The following is a 19,881-nucleotide window of genomic DNA, read 5'->3' as shown; positions in this document are numbered from 1 at the left end:
GTGTTTATACTATGGGTGGGGCAGCTGTGTTTATACTATGGGTGGGGCAGCTGTGTTTATACTATGGGTGGGGCAGCTGTGTTATACTATGGGTGGGGCAGCTGTGTTTATACTATGGGTGTGGCAGCTGTGTTTATACTATGGTGTGGCAGCTGTGTTTATACTATGGGTGGGGCAGCTGTGTTTATACTATGGGTGGGGCAGCTGTGTTTATACTATGGGTGGGGCAGCTGTGTTTATACTATGGGTGGGGCAGCTGTGTTTATACTATGGGTGCGGCAGCTGTGTTTATACTATGGGTGGGCAGCTGTGTTTTTACTAAAGGTGGGGCAGATGTGTTTATACTATGGTGTGGCAGCTGTTTTTATACTATGGTGTGGCAGCTGTGTTTTTACTAAAGGTGGGGCAGATGTGTTTATACTATGGTGTGGCAGCTGTGTTTATACTATGGTGTGGCAGCTGTGTTTATACTATGGGTAGGGCAGCTGTGTTTATACTATGAGTGTGGCAGCTGTGTTTATACTATGGGTATGGCAGCTGTGTTTATACTATGGGTGTGGCAGCTGTGTTTATACTATGGGTGGGGCAGCTGTGTTTATACTATGGGTGTGGCAGCTGTGTTTATACTATGGGTATGGCAGTTGTGTTTATACTATGGGTGGGGCAGCTGTGTTTATACTATGGGCGGGGCAGCTGTGTTTATACTATAGGTGTAGGAGCTGTGTTTATACTATGGGTGGGGCAGCTGTGTTTATACTATGGGTGGGGCAGCTGTGTTTATACTATGGGTGGGGCAGCTGTGTTTATACTATGGGTATGGCAGTTGTGTTTATACTATGGGTGGGGCAGCTGTGTTTATACTATGGGTGGGGCAGCTGTGTTTATACTATGGGTGGGGCAGCTGTGTTTATACTATGGGTGGGGCAGCTGTGTTTATACTATGAGTGAGAATTAAACCTGTGGATTGCATACACATAGCCCTGTACTCACTCTATTGGTGGTGGTTAACAGCCCTAGGGGGGAGGGAAGCCCTGTTCACACCCGCATATATTCCTACCTTGAAGCCCTACATCGAGGGCATAATCGATGAGTTCATAGCACAGATGATCTACCAGAATATAAAATATCTCTGTGGCATTGAGCGGCAAGCTTGTCTGGCTGGAAAGCTGAAAAGAGAGATTACTGACATTAATGGGCGTTCACCACAAGGTATTATCTGGAAAACAAATCTAGATCTCTTCAGGGGAGATGCATCAATGCTGTATTTATCATTGATATTATTCATATATGGCAAGATATAGAGCTGTATTTATTATTGAAATGCAATTATAGATAGCCTCAAGACAACATCTTTAAAAAAAATAGCACAGTGATTGAATTGATAATACTCAGCGAAAAGAGAAAGCAGTGACTTGATTCATCTTTCGTCATTGCGCGCAAACAAGATTTTGCTCACTTTACCCTCCGGAAATCCATTACGTATAATGAAATCTTGCAGAAAACTGCGAAGTTTTTATTAGTGGAATGACGTGTGCAGTAATTTTCACACCTGCATATTACTAACAGATTATCGAGATGTGTGCCTCCAAGGGACAGATTCCGAGAATTCTTTTGTTTATGGTAATCTAGGATGAGACCGACACAAGAAATTCAATTTTGCCACAAGCATGCCCCTTTTTGGTACTCACAACAGCAAGTTTAATATGAAAAATAAATGTTTTTAAATTAATCACCATCGCAATTCACAAGATAATCGTGATATTTATTATTAAATTGATGTCATATCAAATTTTCATGATGAGTGTATAACATATATGTATAAGGGTCTGCAACCTTTGAATAATCCATATTATTGTATGCAGTATTGTATTGTATTTGGACAATAAACCAACAAGGTAGTGTATATTTAACGCCAAAGTCAACATTGTCACCTTTCACAAATCAAACAAGTATGCTTTTTCTAATTTTTTTTCCCTAAAAAAAATGTAAATTGGAAAAAAAAAAGTAAAAGAATTATGCACCAACAGGTGGGAAAATACAGCTCTCAAAGATATATAGCTTACACAGATAGCTACAATGAATGGATAAATTACACTAGTAAAAATAAAATATTGCAGAAATTCTTTTTTTTTTATAGCACCCACTTTTGGTCAATATTTGACTTTGAACTTTTGAGGTGAATGCCCAATCACTCCATAATTTTCTGACAATGATGAGGCCCCCCCCCCTCACCAAATAGGGTTAGTCTGTGGAGTAGTCATAAAACTGATGACTAGAGAAAAGAAAGAATTCAAAGCATTTACCATCACCTACTGAGATGCCAGCATGCATCAAACAATAAAGGTGCCCATTGCCATAGTAACAGAATCATTAAAGACAAAAAAGCAATCAGCACTGCTAATGACATCATTAACTCACAAATTTGTTTCCGAAATACTTCGCCAACAAAAAAAGCCATAAAAGATAAATTGATGAAGACGCCACAAAAACCGCACCACGTCTATTTGGTAGAATAGCAACATTTATCTTGTAATGACTACAGATCTGCACGATTTACATGAACATTTTAGTGTTAAGACTCGTATGCAGTCACAAACAAAACTATCCCACAATAATGTGTTGTCTTCAACTCATTGAGAAAGACTTGCTAGTGATTTGGTATATCTTAACTGCACTTACTATATGTACATCAACACAATACGTGTTTCACAGAACTATTGCGACAATTAGCTATTACCGGTAATATGAATTTAGAATAATTGAATACACATGTATTTTACTACAAAGAATTCGATAATAAACAACTTCTGAATTTTTTTAATATTAAATAAATATCTTTTTAGGATTTCTAAGAGTTCATGAGGAAATTGTTGCAGAACAGTAATATCAAAAAATATTTATTTATTTATTTATGGTTGAAATTTACAGTAGGCATGAATGCCTAGATATGGATGGCCACCTGAATGCCAAGATGTAGATGGCTCATCTGAATGGCTAGATGTAGATGGCCCACCTGTATGCCTAGATATAGATGGCCCACCTGAATGCCTAGATATAGATGGCCCACCTGAATGCATAAATGTAGATTGCCCAACTGAATGCCAAGATGCAGATGGCCCACCTGAAAGCTAAAATGTAGATGGCCCAACTGAATGCCTAGATGTCGATGGCCCACCTGAATGACTAGATGCAGATTGCCAACCTGAATGCCTAAATATAGATGGCCCACATGAATGCTTGGATGCCCTTCAAAATAGTTGTACATTTCTTTCAGTCAGTCTATAGCATGCGAGTTCAAGTACTTAGGCCTTGAAATTTGGTGCCCTCAGGAAAGCAAAAAAAAATTATGCAAATACACACCAACAAACATCAAGTTTGAAAATGAAGTGCAATAGATGCAGGCTTAAATTTTGTCAGAAATGATAAATGTAATACTTTTACTTGAATGCATTTTGAATATTTAATACATGATGACACCAGCCTTGAGGATTATTACATTACAGATAAAAGATGATTTTTTTCCAGTAAAGTAGATTATACATGTGACTGGCTCCTTCTCTGCAGTCCATAATGCCGCATGTAGCAAGTTCCTTTAACTTGACATTTCTAAGTCAGTTGACAGTAACTACAAGTTGCTTTTGCAATGTTTGAAGTTTAAATATCATACCCAGCTGACATAGCACTCAGGGAACTCATGCGAAATAGTGTGCAAATGACAATTTTAGTTCACCATGTGACAGATTGATGGGAATATTATGTATTTTGAAATGAAATGAAATTGCTAAATTAGGTTATCATCAATGATTTCAGCAACAAATAACAATGAAGAAAGAGAAATGGTCACAAAAATATGCACATTTTATAACATTATGTACAACCAGAATTTACAATGTTAAAATTATTAGGGTCTGTTGGAACACAGTCGTCAAAATCTTCATCAGTATCAAATGTATTTGATTACTGCCATGATGTTTTCTTGCAGGATTTTACCAACAACAACATCCGTTGACGTGATAGGTCAAGTCTGTTATTAATCAATCAGAATGCTGTGTTGAACAAAGGCAATTCTCCAAAAAACACCAAAGGAATTTTGGTATCGCAATGCAGAACTGAATTATCAATGTTGAAATACAATCTGTTGGAATTCATTTTGGCAAAAAAATGGCATGATTTTTTTTTTTTGGTGATCATCTCGTAATTAGCATAGCTTCACTTCTCATGAGTTCTTCATCACATATCACATCATTTGCATAATCTAATCATATAAATCCTTGGTACATACATATTTCCCACAAGCTGCAGTCATGTGAGAATAAAAGAAAAATGTGAGAAGAACAAGTAGTATAAGAAGAATGTTCCACCTACCAATTCACATCTCAGCAGTGCTTGCTTGGATTCATTTAATAAGCTTAGTGCTAGACTCTGTGAGAGAAATGTTTCACCGCCATAGTCTACGGTAGAAGTATGGCCGATGTTAATATTAGTTTTATTCCGTATACGTGCTTGCAAGTCATGTAACCTGTGAACAGAAAATAACAAGACACTAAAATATCAGAACGAAAACAAAATTCAGACAAATTTAATGTAAAGTTATTGATTTCAAAACAAAGTGGTAAAAAATTAGGAATGGTTGATGACAAAATTGATAAATGTGATAAGAATACTTTCAATATTCAAGGTCGGTTTACACAATCTGGACATATTTATCAGACAAAACTGCATCTGATGGCAAAATAATTGTTTACTTGGTCAAATTTAGCTCCTCAGATAATTCTGATGAAAGTAAAGTAGATATGTTCGATAATCAAAAAATGCAATTAGACATCAGATTGTGTAGTTTTAATACATACTTAGTCAGTTTAATCTGATAAAATTTATCAAATGTCAAAGTTCAAGTATGACTGATTTTTTTAAAAATCTGATCAGACATCAGAATTTGTGGTTTAAGTGATGCGATGTATCTTACCCGCCAGTCTGTATCTGTCGTTTCTGATGATTCAACGATTCATAGTATCCTTCCAACATTGTAGTCATTTTGTCTTTCAAATAGCGCACCTCAAGATCAAAGTAACTGTCCAGGTACTGTTTGAAGAGATCTTTGGTGAGCCGGCTCAAGAAACTGGCATCCGAGCCCATCTTGAATTCTAGCAAGTCTGTTGATAACTTGGATGTGCTGAAATATTAAAGATATGTAAAAAAATAATGAAAACATTCACCAAGTATGGTACACAATAACTATTATCATTATTATTGGTAATTTTTATCAACAAAGAATTTACTTTTTTCATGAATTTTATTCATTTATTTTTCATTCACATGTATGGATCATGGGGAACAAGAACATAGATAACACATACTTACATAAACAATGCTAAATAAACAATGCCTGAAAAAAAGCAACTGAACAATAGTCCCAATAGAGGGAGCTATTTTCATTTCTTGCATATACTGACATAAAAACAATGTAATCAATTAATTTCAACACAAGAGGGCTCTGTTTTCCTAGCTCTATGTTGATCCTTCAATTCTCTTGATTCAAAAAGTACTGAAAATTATACCGATATACTTACCTTCCATACAAATCAGACAGGTTTTTTAAATACATTTCTGAATCTATCTGATTTGACAATTTCTCAGTTATAACTTCCTGAAAAATGAACACAAAAATGAAAGACATAGTCAACAAAATGTTGTAAAGTGTTGAAAATTTTAATAATTTGATAATGAAGGCTACCCCAAACAACTTTATTGAGAGTAACGCCTCGTCTGAAAAACACTGAAAGTTTACTGCAACACTATTTTGTGAAAAATAGTCCTTCACAAAATTAAATCATATTGCTTAGCATAATAGTTAAATTATAGCACACTTGTAGTTTATATTCCATAACCATCACGTGACCATGATTTCATAAGAACACAATTTTAAAATATTCAATACACCAGCATTCGATTATACAAGTTGATTCATGTCATCTTTCACAATGTTAGTAATATTGTACGAAAAACCTCACGATCAAAAATTCAACTTTGGAGCTGAGAACCATTTTCATGCAGGGAACGGAGTATATAATACACAAGGGTCACATATATATAGATACATATATAGAGCCAATAACAAATCATACCTGCAACTTTCCTTTGTAAATATTTAAAACAAACTTCCCCATCACTGTCTCAGGTGCACTAATGAAAACTGCCATAATCACTTTATTGACCTGTGAATAAAAGGTCAAAGGTTAAAGGTACGGCACAACATATTTACAACTTTAGTTTGAACACTAATAATCTTTGAGAGAGGTGCTGTTTCTTCCATGATTTCCTCAATTCTCCTTACTTCCTGGTGTTACAGCAAGGTGAAATATACATACTAGTAGTCTTATTTAGGAACATATGGACAATGTACTTGTATTGAAATTGCTTTGTGAAACATTTTTTATTAGAAGAAATCTGTCACAGCACTAAATAATTAAAACTTCCAATAAATGTTGAGGAAGCAACCACAAATTAGACAATTCCAGTCTTGTATTCTTGTAATTATCATTCTTTAATATCAAGACTGTAAACATAAAGGAGTCTCTCCTACAACAACAATAGTATTATGTTGTTTCTTTAATAACATTATACTACATTAACAGAAAATTTATGATGCCGGTACGTACTTTTTGACAGAGGCTTAACAGCTCAGGAAACAAATCTTGATGCCACAGCAAAGGCTGCAAAATAATGTGAATCTTGGGTTAGAAGACAGTGTGAGCTGTACAATCTAAAATAGGTGCGAGGGAATCACCAAGATGAGAATCTATCTGAATATTAAACTCAATAGGTTTGAGTATAATAGAAATAGGTGTAAAATACTACATAAATTAGACCTTACTTTCTCATGAGATTGATCACTGTACTCGTCTGCCACTCAACCAAATCAAGACCTAGATGAGCTAATTATCATTATCTCAATTCAGATGAATTTGTTGGTTTCGGATTCTTAAATTTGGTATTTCTTGACGTATTTATATATTGAGGAAACTGAAACTGTTTGACAAAGATTGGAAACTTACCTTTTGACTTTCTTCAATAAAAGCATCAATACAATCAGAGTAACCCTGTTAGACATAATGTGAGAGGGTAAATAAATTAACATGATTAACACACGGTGACAGAACAGATTATATATTCATAACACGGCATGTGGCACATAACAAACATTGTAACACAAATTTAAATTTGTTTGTATTCACATCTCCCTCAATCCTTTTAAATTAGGCAGACAATATCCAACCCCCCCCCCCTATTTCAAAATACTTCTTAATACTGAAGTATATTATGATCAGGTTAAATACCGGTAATGTCCTGATACATTTCTAACAAACTATACCACTGAGGGCAGTATATAAGGCAAATGGTGAGAAAGCCTAGAAATCAAATCCACATGTAAATGTTCAACTAAATATTGCCGTAATACTGCTAGAACACTGAAGGCTAAATTGAATTGTCAAATTTCATTATAATATCATGGATTTATAAAATAATAGTCGCATAAAATGTGAGATTATCACAAAATCATACATTTCTAGATGCAGATGAGTTCAAAGCATTCATCTCAGGTAGTTTTTGTTTGAATCTTACCGTATTAGGCATTTTTTGTTTTTCAATTAAACTTTCCACATTTCTGTTTACACAACTAAACCTTTATAAGAATCCCCTACTCAATTCTGTGACATCATTGGTCAGAAATACTTGTGATTAAAGAAAGCAAATATTGCATACAGAATAAGGTTTTCATCGCATATCACTGTGTGCATGGATGTCAAAGTTGTATAACCTCACCTTATAAATCAGAGAATAATGATAATGAGAAAATGTTGTGTACAATAAATATAGAGGTTGCTGTTATTTTATGTTACCTTGAAATGCAAAAGTATTGTTGCTAAATCTTTCATTCTTTGGGTATCACCAGCTGTGTGTGCTGATTTGAACTCTGATATTAGGTCCCTCTCAATTTCTAAACATTTAGCTACAAAGAAAAAAAATGCAAAAATTTGGTAATGACATCTGTTGTACACTCGCAAGACGCTTGTTCTGTGGTTACTGGTCAAACATTTGTTTTTCAGTTTGAATACTATATGTACTATTCTGAATACTACAAAAAACCTGTCTAAATAATAGATAAACTTAGATATTGGTCAGAATCTTTAAACTTTATTTCTACTGGTGTGTTTCAACAGTGTGGCTAATCCAATTATAGTACAACCGTACGCCAGACAATGAAATCCCCAGATGTCCACCGCTGAAAATAGAAGTTATCTTCACCCACAGTCAGCTGGCGCACGTGTTACAATAAAATAAATGCGATATTTACTATATGGGGGCCGCCATCTTGAATGCAGCATAAAACTAAATAAGAGACAAGTTGTGAAACGCGTTTTTCGGATTTCTACAAATCAATACAAAAATGACAATCTTTCACAGGAATACGATCTGTTTGGGTAATATTAAGCCAATCTATAACAAATAACGGCTGAATTCGTCGATTTTGTGTGGAAAAATTTCTTAAATACAAACACCTACCATAATTACACGTAGAACATAGAACACTTTCCCGGGGTATTTGAAACCGAAATTGTCATTTAACTGTAAGGGCATCGCTGATTGGCTGCTGAGCTGGAATGACAATTTTTGGTTTCAAATACCCCGGGAAAGTGTTCTATGTTCTTCGTGTAATTAGGTGTGCGTATTCAAGGAATTTTTGCCACATAAAAACAACGAATTTGGGCGAATTTTGTTATCGGTTGGTCTAATATTAATCCAACGGATTGTATTTCTGTGAAAGAATGTCATTTTTGTCCAGATTTGTAGAAATCTGAAAAACGCGTTTCACAACATGTCTCTCATTTATTTTATGCTGCATTCAAGATGGCAGCCCCCATATAGTAAATATCGCATTTATTTTATTATCATTTGTGCGCCAGCTGACTGTGTCTTCACCAGCCACATTTCCATGATCCTGAGTGACCTACCATATTTGCTTTATTAGAAACATGACTCTAATAGAAAAGCATATAAACTAAACATTGTATTTATTACATCATTAAATCATTAAAATATCACTTATTTTGACCATAAAAACACTTCAATCGGTTTTTCATATAAGTGTATGTACTTCTAATAGAGCAACTAAGGTTGTTAAGATCGTATATAGTGGGACTTACCATCGATTCTTTCCTTTGCATCACCAAATCTGTAAAGAAAACAGAAAATAAAGACAGATTAAGAAATGTTTGCAAACTCAGCTGTTTAAGGCAATTAAAACGATTACTTTACCTTTCTTGGGGGAGTTCTTGTGATATCAACTGGAGTTTCTGAATAACATCAGCTGCTTCTTGGAGCTATAGACATAACAAACTTTAGTTAGTATACAATGAAAAGAATGGTACACAGCAATACAATTTAACCATTTCCTTGAAGTCCTGTAATATTTGTGACATGCCATGTTCAAATGACAAGACAAGGCAGCCGAGTCTATTTAAAATGCAATAAACATACCATTGGAAGAAACAGATGATGACCACACCAAGTATCAGTCATAAACCCTACCTGAAATGGATCAGTGAAAATATCTGAATACTGTTCTTTATCAGACAGGAACTCAGAGAAATATTTCATTAATTTCTGAGCCTCTACTGCTCTCTGCCTAGGTATGTTAACACCCTCTAGCTGATCGCCAAGATGTACTACTTTTGTGGCAACACCATTGATACGTTCATCCAGTTTGTGGAATAGACTAAATGCTCCCTGAAAAAAATTGTAATTAATACATTAAGGGTAGTGATAGCCTGACAAGGTTGTGTGAGTTGTGCATTCCGCGGTGCTCCAAACTCAACACATGCCTGACAGAGCGATGTAGTTTTTCATTGCAATAGCAGGACAGTCAGACAATGACAGCCATCAAAGAGTAACCATTCACGACAGAGTTTATTTGTTGACAGAATGTGTGATAAGGTGGTGGCAAATTTATCATCTTGTTGAAAACAGTCTGTGATTTTTACCGAGAATAAAAACACAGCTTTGATTGACGGTATTACCATGACCACCAAAATGAATATTCATTGCAATTCATTGTACCGGTACAAAGGCGTGAACTTTGCGAATTTGCAGTACCCCTCGGTATTGATCTTGTCAACGAGTGCTTCTGGATAAAAAATTTAAAATAAACTAGTCTAGTCTGTGGCCCACACTGTATATTATATGCAAAATATTGTACATCTAAATGTATTAGAGTAAGAGATACATATACCTTATCAGAACAAATGCTACATTCACAAATCTCATATTACAGAGTAACTCTTCATATATCCTCTATATATTATTTACCTGCTGGTTTTTCTGTAAATCTACCAATGTTTCAGCATGTCTGTTATATTCAGTCTGTACAGTCTGTTCTAACTTTTCTATTCTTTTATGCACCTTCTCACCAAACAGCTTCAGCTCCTCTATAGTGTTACCGAATGACAGCAAGAGTTTCTGTGGATCAAATGACTCGGGTCCCCTTTCAGTTGTACCACCTTGTACATTCCATGCCAGTCTCTCTACATAGTCATCGCCGCTGAATGGTTCCTGGGGAAACAATTATAAAGATGTCAAGTGTGCACATGAACCAGTAACATTGTAGGGTTAGATTAGGTTAAAGATTCCAGTCTTCAATCATCCCCTTCATATTTGTTAATGTCTGCCATATTATTTGATTGAAGATGCACACATTTACAATAGAAAGAAAAAACAAGCCATGGCTATAAAAATTATAACGAGCCGCCTCGAGATAGCTCCGCTGTTAGCAATGCACATTTCAATTTAAAAATTGAAGATATCATCACAAAATAAACAAATCTAAGAGAGTCCACCTGAGGTGCCGATATATATAATATCTGTTACCTTATTATAATTAAATTAAATATTTACCTGTACTATTCAGGGCTGTACTACATATTATTCTGACTAAAGAAACAATCTGCCTGCATTAAATCATATATGTATCTAATAAGTTCTTTAAGTTTCACTCTGAAAGCTGCATTCATAAAGATTTATTGGAGTATTGCGACTATTATTTAAAATATTTGATATTCTGAATTTGCATAAATAATGGGAATTATGCTTTACAGTATGTCTGACTACTGACGATTGTTTCAGTATCTCAGTTGAATGTAATTTTGAATTTCCTCTGCTGAAGCTTTTGAGTAGTGTTCCAATGCACATGGATTGACAAAGATTCAATCATAATATGCAACTGTGACATGTGATAATAATGATAGGCATATTTCAATAGCAAACAAATATATCAACAAATAAATCAATCAAAATTGTTGTATATTATTATTTCAGACTGAACCACCATGTATCTTTTATTCACATTCGTTTTTATTCAAAGCTAAATTGGGGTGATATACTCCATGCAAAAATAGTTGGTTCGCCAGAAGTGTTTTGAATTATAACTGGTTTGATTGGAATGAAGTTATTACCATCCAGATATACTTTGAAATACATTTCATTTTTAGTCAAACAAATTTAACAGTGTGTCAATATCACCATTGTCAGAATGGAGGGAAAAAACAGTACATGGAGTTCGATCGTTCAATTTATGAACTGACTGAGTTAAGCTCAGTGAAGATATTATATGAGGTTATTACGAGAATACCTCCAAGTATGCACGAAGACAGCAGAGCTGGAATATCGATCGACACGCAGCAGAGGTCGATGAGCGGCATACTGTCTGAGTGCATACTTTGAGGTATTCTCGTAATAATCTTATTATTATACATCTTTTCCTTCCAAGGATACATCATGGGAATGCCGAAATCCAAAAAGTTCACAAACAGAATCAGCGAACTTCTTTGTGTGGAGTCCGGTCAAACCCTGCTGGCAGCCATCTTTGTTTTTATTATTAGAGAACGCTTACACGCGTAATCATTCATATTTGGAATTTGCATTTCTTTATATGGTAGGATGAAAATACCCTGTAAAATACCACAAAACTACGACACACTGTAACGTATGGCGTTACGGTGACAGATGTATAATAATTGTCATTATTAGATACTGTCATTATTAGATACATTATATAGGAGATATATTTTTTTTTACATGCAGGTCCTCACGCCTATTATCACCAATTTTTCATCACTGGAGCGACTTACATTCTGATTTTTGGTTCCCCTGGCAATAAATAACCTATCTAGCTGGACTGAATTCATGTTCTTATCAAAAATTCATAAACGTTTGGATGACCTGCAATAATCTTCCTGTTTCTGTGTGTCTTAAAATTAAAGCATTTTTCGCCAATTAGCGTAAACACGCACTCATTCAGGGGTTTTCTAGAAACATTTTTAAGGGATAGCACACCTTTGTTACCATTGGTAACCCTCTATATTTGTTATAACTGATCATAATTTACTGACTGTTCCAGGTTCTGTAAGAGGGCGCAAGCCTGGGGTATGAGGGTGCTGCACCACTGTTCCCCTGTCTAGAAGAACCCCTGTCATGAACTTATTTGAGCTTGAGACACATTTCAGTGGAGTTTAAATAATTATTAACTAGAATAGATTCAAATATTATGGAAATACCAGTGCCATCGCTCACTGATGGGTCAAACGTCCTGGAAAAGCAGTATTTATATAGAATGCATTACTAGGTAATATCAGTGTTCTCCCCAGGCCTCTGAAGCGACACGGTACCGTGACGCTTGGACACTCGGCCGTGATGCTTGCCCTTTGTCCATGACGCTTGGTCACTCGCCCGTGATGCTTATGTTTTTGTTTACAAGTGTCAGTCTCGTCTTGCACGTATTTAAAACAATAACATTTATTAATTTAGGTAATCCCGCTTTTGTTAGCCATACAAAGACAGTGATAAAAACGGAAGTCTGCAATATGTTGCGAAGTCTTTCAAAGGTTCAGAGCCTCCAAATCAAACAAAAAATTAACTAGAGTAGCAATAATTTGCCCATTACACGCAACGGCAACAATGTGACAAAACAACTCACGGCGTACGTCTCGAAGATCAACCCCGATTTGCTGCACTCTGATTTGCTATCACTCAATCGTCGGTGACATTAATTACCCCAAAATAAAAAAAATAAAAACAAGTGAAATTAAGTCGCATTGGAAAGAAAAGTATGAATAATTCAACAGCAGACGAAACGGGTTGAGAAAAAACTCTGACCTCTGGAAATACCCCATTCATAGGGTGCCTTAGTACAGAAGAAAGCCGCCCTAAAGCGACATAATGCACGTTGCAACATTGTGACCAATGCATGCTGGGTTACCGGGGGTTCTGATCGAGGTAACAAAGATGGCGGCGCAGAATGCATGATTTTCCGCGATGTTTAAAAACAACATCTCGTTGGCGATTTTGATGTAATGCCTATGATAATCGTCAATGAATCGTTTTAAAAAAAATTTGTGTATTTCACACCAAAAAGTCAGATACAGATGATCGCAATAGCAGCGGTGAATACCCGTCCAACGCAATGCCGTCAGCTGACAATGTTACGGTGATCGTAGGGTGATCGTAGTGTTGTACTCACAAGGTATATTGCAATGAAAAATCGCCGAACTGCCATTGTAGAATTTGTTTCTAATTATTGATTTATTAATTTCAACATATTTCGATATCTTGCCGACTTTATAAATTTAACCAAAAAATGTTTTCCCCCGACGTTTATATGAACCAACATTGACATGGGCTCTAAAACTTATACACAATGATGAACCAGTTACATCCATGGATAACATTATATTCACTGACTGGCTATAACACAAGTCTTTCAATTATTTTTCCTTTTTATGCTGTTCCATTTCAAACTTTATTTGACTTGATACAAAAACATAAAATACAATGCAGTAAAATGATATAAAATTTATCAGATATAAAAATATCTTGTCTTTAATTAATTGTAGATTGACAATATTTGTTGGGAAAAACTGATTATTATGCAAATAAAAATTATGCAAATTAGATGCATTGTTATGCAAATTGGCCGTGATGCTTGACATGAAGTCTGGGGAGAACACTGTAATATGTCTGCACTTCAAATGTGATTTGAGATTTGCTAAAAATTTTGAAATGATGGATGACACTGCCATGACAATGTCATTTATCATTCCATCATTAAGGCTTACAAAAAGACGAAGCAAAATATTGAAAAGTCACCCCCCCCCCCCCCCCCCCTTCCTGTCACTGGCAGTCCATGACCATGTGTCAGGGTTCAGACTTCGGGCAGGCAATAGGGTTACTGGGATCGTCTGACCGTATTATCCTAGCCCGACATAGCCCCGTGTACATGTCTGTTGTTCTAAGCCCGACACTGTCCATAGGAATTCCTATGTATTCGCTTACAGCGTACACGGCGATTCATGTAGACCGGGCTCACTGGGTCGATGAGAAACCATGATGATGGTCGTATGAAAGGGGGACGGTCGATTCGTCCCAAATCACATTCGTCCCAAGTCGTTTCGTCCCACAAGTTAATTCGTCCCAAGTCGATTCGTCCCACAAGTTGATTCGTCCCAAAGTCGATTCGTCCCACGCACTGTTTTTGCCGACGTTATATACAAATACACCTTATATGCAACGTAGAGTTATTAGTTAATAAAAACAAATACACCTTACACGCAACGTACAAGTTATTAGTTAATAAATACAAATACACCGTTCAAGTTATTAGTTAATAAATACAAATACACCGTACACGCAACGTAGAGTTATTAGTTAATAAATAAATAAATACAAATACACCGTTCACGCAACGTGGAGTTATTAATTAGCGTGTCAGTAACAGTTGGCATAGAAATTGACCCTGCTCAAGATCGTAATGCTGACCAAAAATTAAATAAATTGGACGAATATGAATTGGGACGAATGTGAAATGGGACGAATGTGAATTGGAACGAATCGACTCGTGGGACGAATGTGAATTGGGACGAATCGACTTGTGGGACGAATGTGTTGGGACGAATGTGAATTGGGACGAATTGACTGTGAATCGTATGAAATGGATTTATAATCGAACACTGCCTCACCTCAAAATCCTTGAAAGACATTATGGATGTTTCAAATAACGATTACTTTCCGCTACCCAGGCATTGACACAGTACTGGACACACCTTCCTCTAGCCCCGAGTACAGTCCTGTAGGTTGTCCTTCTTCCGCTGATCATTCGATCCCCACAGTCCTGAGAAGTCGCATAGACCGGGGATTCGACACACAGTCACTTGGGGGCTGAAAATCAATAAGTACTAATTTTCAACAACAAAATCATCCGCTATGTACGTATATAAATAAACAAGTTGTGAAACACGGCACCGAGTAAATCGACACCCTGTCGGTTTCAAATGTCGATTTCTTACCTTAAAATGCGAAACAAAAATTTTAAAGGAGATCAGGTGTTACGTTTATAACCATTGTTCATAATCGCTAACTTGGTTTTATTCAAAACTGCACAAATCCTGCGTTTTCTGATGATATCCGACGATTTCATGAACGAAAATGGCCAGCAGCCAGAATCAAGGGGGATTCGCACAGAGTTCTGGGTAAATCAAGGAAATACTCGCTGTTACGGCACGCCTGATTGGCTGAAAAAGAGTATGCGCAGATTACCAACAAGCCTTTGCGCCAAATCCCGTTGAAACGAAAGAGCATCAACTTATCAAACGCATGTGCGTAGATTTTTTTTTCTTCAGAAAATTATTGTATCAGCCAATTTCATGCAACTTTTATAATAATAAACATACAATATATAAATAAATAAATTGCCTTAAGAATTTACTTTATTTAATAAAAAAAAAAAAATTACAATTTTCCCAGCACCCCTCTGGCCAACAAGCACTTTCAATTTTACTTTCGTTTTTTCACCATGGATAACCTTAACCTGGTAAAAAGCAAATATAAATTCAATTATGAATTTAAAGAAGAGCAAAAAATTATTTTTAATAGTGTTGCTATTGAAAATATGCACACATTTGCTGTTCTACCAACTGGTTTTGGGAAAAGCGACTGCTTTGTTGTACCTCAGCTATTACTGGATGAGGTAAGATTTTGTTTAATTAAATTCTCATATATAATTATTATAATATATTAAGACATGTCAATTTCAAGGAGATTAATACAGTGAATTTCATAGAATGAATTTATAAAATATGGAATGGTTACCCATTGAAGATGCATGGCTTTAAATGGCTGTAGGATCAATTTTGTAACACACATAAAAATAACCACAACCTCTGCATGCTACCTGCAATCATTGGGCGATTGACCTTCCCAAATTCTTTAATGAGTTGCGATTGGTCAGATTGTTTCAACCATTTTTCATTTCATATAAAAAAGCATCCATGAAATTTATAATAGTAACATTATATTTAATATCAACAAAGGATAATTCTTCTTTATTGAATTTATTAGATGTACCCAGAAAAAAATCCACACATCGGTTTGGTGGTTTCCCCATTAAGGAGTCTAATGCTCAATCAGATGACAATATGGAGAGAGCGGGGAGTGAAGGCTGTCAGTATAATGCAACTGGCTGAAATGTCATCCATAGACATAAAAATTAAATAGAAAAACATTCTTTGTACCATCTCCAATAAATTGAATATTTACAATTTATGTTCTTTTCAAAACTAGTAATTAATATTTTATTTCAAACTTAATATGAACTATCAAATCATTATCTTTATTAATTTAATTCCTGAACATAAAATGAGCAACATATACAATGCCATAAGTTTGTTTTAAATGGATTTTCTTTAACAAAATTAATTCTTAAACAGATATCATTGAAGGACAGTACAGTGTGGTGTTTTGCCCCCCAGAGTCAATTGTACGAGATCCCTGGAGGACAATGTTGGGCAATGCCCATTACAAAGAAAGATTATGTCTTTTGGCATGTGATGAGGCACATTGTATTGTGGAATGGTGAGTTGGTTGATTTACATTTTTAATAAGTAAATTAACAATAAAATAAATCAACTGTGGTTCCTAATATGTGGCTGAACTGTATTCGCTTTTCAATTCGCATAAATAGGGGTGATGATTTCAGGCCTAGTTACAAGCAAGTTACTGTGCTTCGTAGCCTTACAACTTGCCCAATACTAGCCTTGACAGCAACTGCAACAGAGTCTATGAGACAGAATATTTTGTCAACTTTACTGTTGGATGAGGAGGAGGTGAAGACTGTTGCCATTGTTCCTGACAGGTGAGAATTTACATGTGTTTGAATTTGGAATAACTTTGGCCATTTCATCAATGCAGAAAATTATTGTCAAATTTGTAGCGTAATATTCATACAGACATAAATGTTAAATGTTACAGACAACATTAACTTTTCTAATCATACAACTTTATGAGAACAATCAATGCTTTAATACAGTGACACCAATCACATTGTAATTATCTGTTGCTGATATGGAAAATGATCTGTTGGCCCAAATATTATTCATCCAAGCTGTAAAACCTATAACACAAGTTATGATCATGTTAATTAATATGACACCAATATGACATGAATAATCCACTCTCTCCAATGTGTTTTTCAGGCCTAATATAAAGCTATATTATAAGTCACAATCAGGTATGAAAATACATGAAGAGCTTCTTTGGTATACACAGCATATTGCTACTTTTGGATCAAAGGCAAAAAAAGCTATAATATACTGCAGGTCAGCCTTCCTTTTTCCATTTATAGAAATTTAAGTCATGAAATAGATTTTAGATACCGTATTGCTCCCATTAGATGCACATTGACACTGGAAGTGCAAAGAATCCAAAATTAGTATTTGTTACTTTATAGATCACCTACTTTGACCAGATATATATGGTATACATGCCTTTTGTCTTCTCTAATCATTCTGCAGTGCCTTAATAAAACCTGCAACACAATCTCTGATCGGCTTCTAATCAATCAAAACCATGCAGCCATGAACCAGTGATAAATGGTTAATAGAATTTACATTATAATCATGTTGATGTGGTACTAATAGAGAAAATACAGTAGTTGCATGACATGGCCAGCATACATATCACCAAGGTTTTATAAATTGAGGGTAAATCTGGTGGTTGTTATGAATCAGCTACAGCTGTTTGAATTATTGAAAGCACATTATCTAGCCATTTTCAATAAAAAGCCAAAATTATTTTTATCAAAAAGGTCAAAAAGTTATTTCCATGAACAATTTTGGTAAAGAATATAATGTACCACACACGGTCCCTGACTGTTGAGTATTCATAGCCTTATGGCTTATGGCCTTTTTAAGAGAAATGACAATGACAGTAATATGATTAGCTTCACTGTAATTATCACAAAATGCTACCTGAAATTTGACTGAGCATTGAATGTGACACTCAACTATCCAGAAAAATAACATGGGACACCTTATCTATTAAAAAATTATATTACTGCTGATTGATACCCCATAACTACTCAGAAAAAATAGCATTAAGTTTCACTCTATTTAGCATTACATGAAATATATGATTACTTAATAACCCCCCCCCCCCCCTATTTAACAGGAAATAAGACCACAGATTAACATTCAGTAAAAATATAGGACAATCATAAGCATCCATAAATATGGCTAACGAATGATTATAAACACAATTATAAACACACTCATAGCTTGTCTGATACTAATTTTCCATGTTCTCTTTGGTTCTTTACTCATAGGACCATGACACAAGTGGCAGACATCTACGAATTTGTCATGACTGAATTAGGTGATAAAGCTTGGTCTGGTGACAGCCACATCATAGATAATCGTTTTGTTGACATGTTCCACTCATCCATTGATGCCGATACAGAAAAAAGAATAGTCAGTGTTTTTCCACGTTTCCATGTTTAATTACCACAATTGCTTTTGGCATGGGAGTTCAAATCAATGATGTAGATCATATTATTCATTGGGGTGCTAGTAAAACTGTACTAGCTTACTGGCAGCAAGTTGGCAGATGTGCCAGAGATGGCAGAATTGGTCAAGCACACCTCTATGCTACCAAGGTGAGTCTAAATAAAAGACGTATTAGTGATGACATGCTGTCACTGTGTAAAAGCCTTAATTCAGGAGCCTGCATACGTCACAGTATTTTGAAACAGCTCGTGGTAAGTGGGATGGACCTTCATTCATTAGATGTGATGGCCCAGCGAGGTCCCTGCGTTGAGGCTATTAATGATGGTAGTTGTACTTGTGAATTTTCTACATGCTGTAGCAATTGCCAAAAAAAATGTATTTTAAGTAAAATATGAAAAGATGCAAGATGCTTTAAGTTACCAATTTTCTCGTTGAAATAAACAAGATGACCACTGATTTTGTTTGAAAGGGAAAATGATAGTACAATATTAGAAGCACATGTTAGTTTTATAAATAAAATAATTAAAGTTGTAATTAAAGTTGTCAACAAAATTGTGTTTTGACTTGTTAAGTATTATCATATGAGCAACTGGAACATCATCAAGTAGATCCGTAGCATCTTCAGGTGTCTATTGACAATGGACTAAATTACCAAATCAATATTCGATGTGAAGAATTTTCTAGTGTAGTAGAATTGTTTGTTATGTAAAGCATTTTATAGCCATTAGATAGGACAAATATTTCACACTTGAGCATTACCTGTCGCCTGAAACATGTCTTATTGGTGCTATTATGAGAAAAGCCTGTTTTTATCAACAACAAAAGCAGTGTTAAATTAGATAAAGTTGCATTCACACTTTGTATTATATGCAGAATACTGTAGAATACTTTATTTTCACTGGAATTAATTTTCGCTGAAAAGGCTTTTGGGGCGTTTTGCTTGGAATTTATTTTCACTGATTTTTGATGAGTTTAATGTGAAATATAGGAAAAA

At 35.3% G+C, this 19,881-nt stretch overlaps 1 protein-coding gene and 1 pseudogene across 3 annotated transcripts in view; one reads left to right on the top strand and one right to left on the bottom strand.

The window, feature by feature from the left end:
- LOC100369224 (exocyst complex component 5-like) overlaps positions 1–19,881 on the bottom strand; it is a 74,917-nt gene that overhangs the window by 32,155 nt on the left and 22,881 nt on the right. For 2 of the 3 annotated variants that reach the window (XM_085493729.1, XM_085493734.1), the window contains exons 1-14: positions 15,396–15,572; positions 15,069–15,267; positions 10,369–10,611; positions 9,592–9,789; positions 9,319–9,383; positions 9,207–9,235; positions 7,902–8,011; positions 7,056–7,100; positions 6,660–6,713; positions 6,126–6,215; positions 5,571–5,647; positions 4,967–5,173; positions 4,366–4,519; positions 1,058–1,166 (exon numbers count right to left, since the gene is read on the bottom strand). In XM_085493729.1, the coding sequence (XP_085349855.1) occupies positions 1,058–1,166; positions 4,366–4,519; positions 4,967–5,173; positions 5,571–5,647; positions 6,126–6,215; positions 6,660–6,713; positions 7,056–7,100; positions 7,902–8,011; positions 9,207–9,235; positions 9,319–9,383; positions 9,592–9,789; positions 10,369–10,611; positions 15,069–15,089 (1,402 nt within the window). In that variant the 5' untranslated portion in view covers positions 15,090–15,267; positions 15,396–15,572. Of the gene's footprint in view, positions 1–1,057; positions 1,167–4,365; positions 4,520–4,966; positions 5,174–5,570; positions 5,648–6,125; positions 6,216–6,659; positions 6,714–7,055; positions 7,101–7,901; positions 8,012–9,206; positions 9,236–9,318; positions 9,384–9,591; positions 9,790–10,368; positions 10,612–15,068; positions 15,268–15,395; positions 15,573–19,881 lie in introns of those variants that run through there. The other variant, XM_085493731.1, reaches the window with a different exon arrangement.
- On the top strand, positions 15,902–19,282 carry LOC146748623 (bifunctional 3'-5' exonuclease/ATP-dependent helicase WRN-like; annotated as a pseudogene).

The sequence above is a fragment of the Saccoglossus kowalevskii genome, chromosome 2 (assembly GCF_978046115.1).
Source record: "Saccoglossus kowalevskii chromosome 2, keSacKowa6.1, whole genome shotgun sequence".
NCBI lineage: Eukaryota > Metazoa > Hemichordata > Enteropneusta > Harrimaniidae > Saccoglossus > Saccoglossus kowalevskii.
This window is presented reverse-complemented; position numbering and strand designations above follow the sequence as displayed.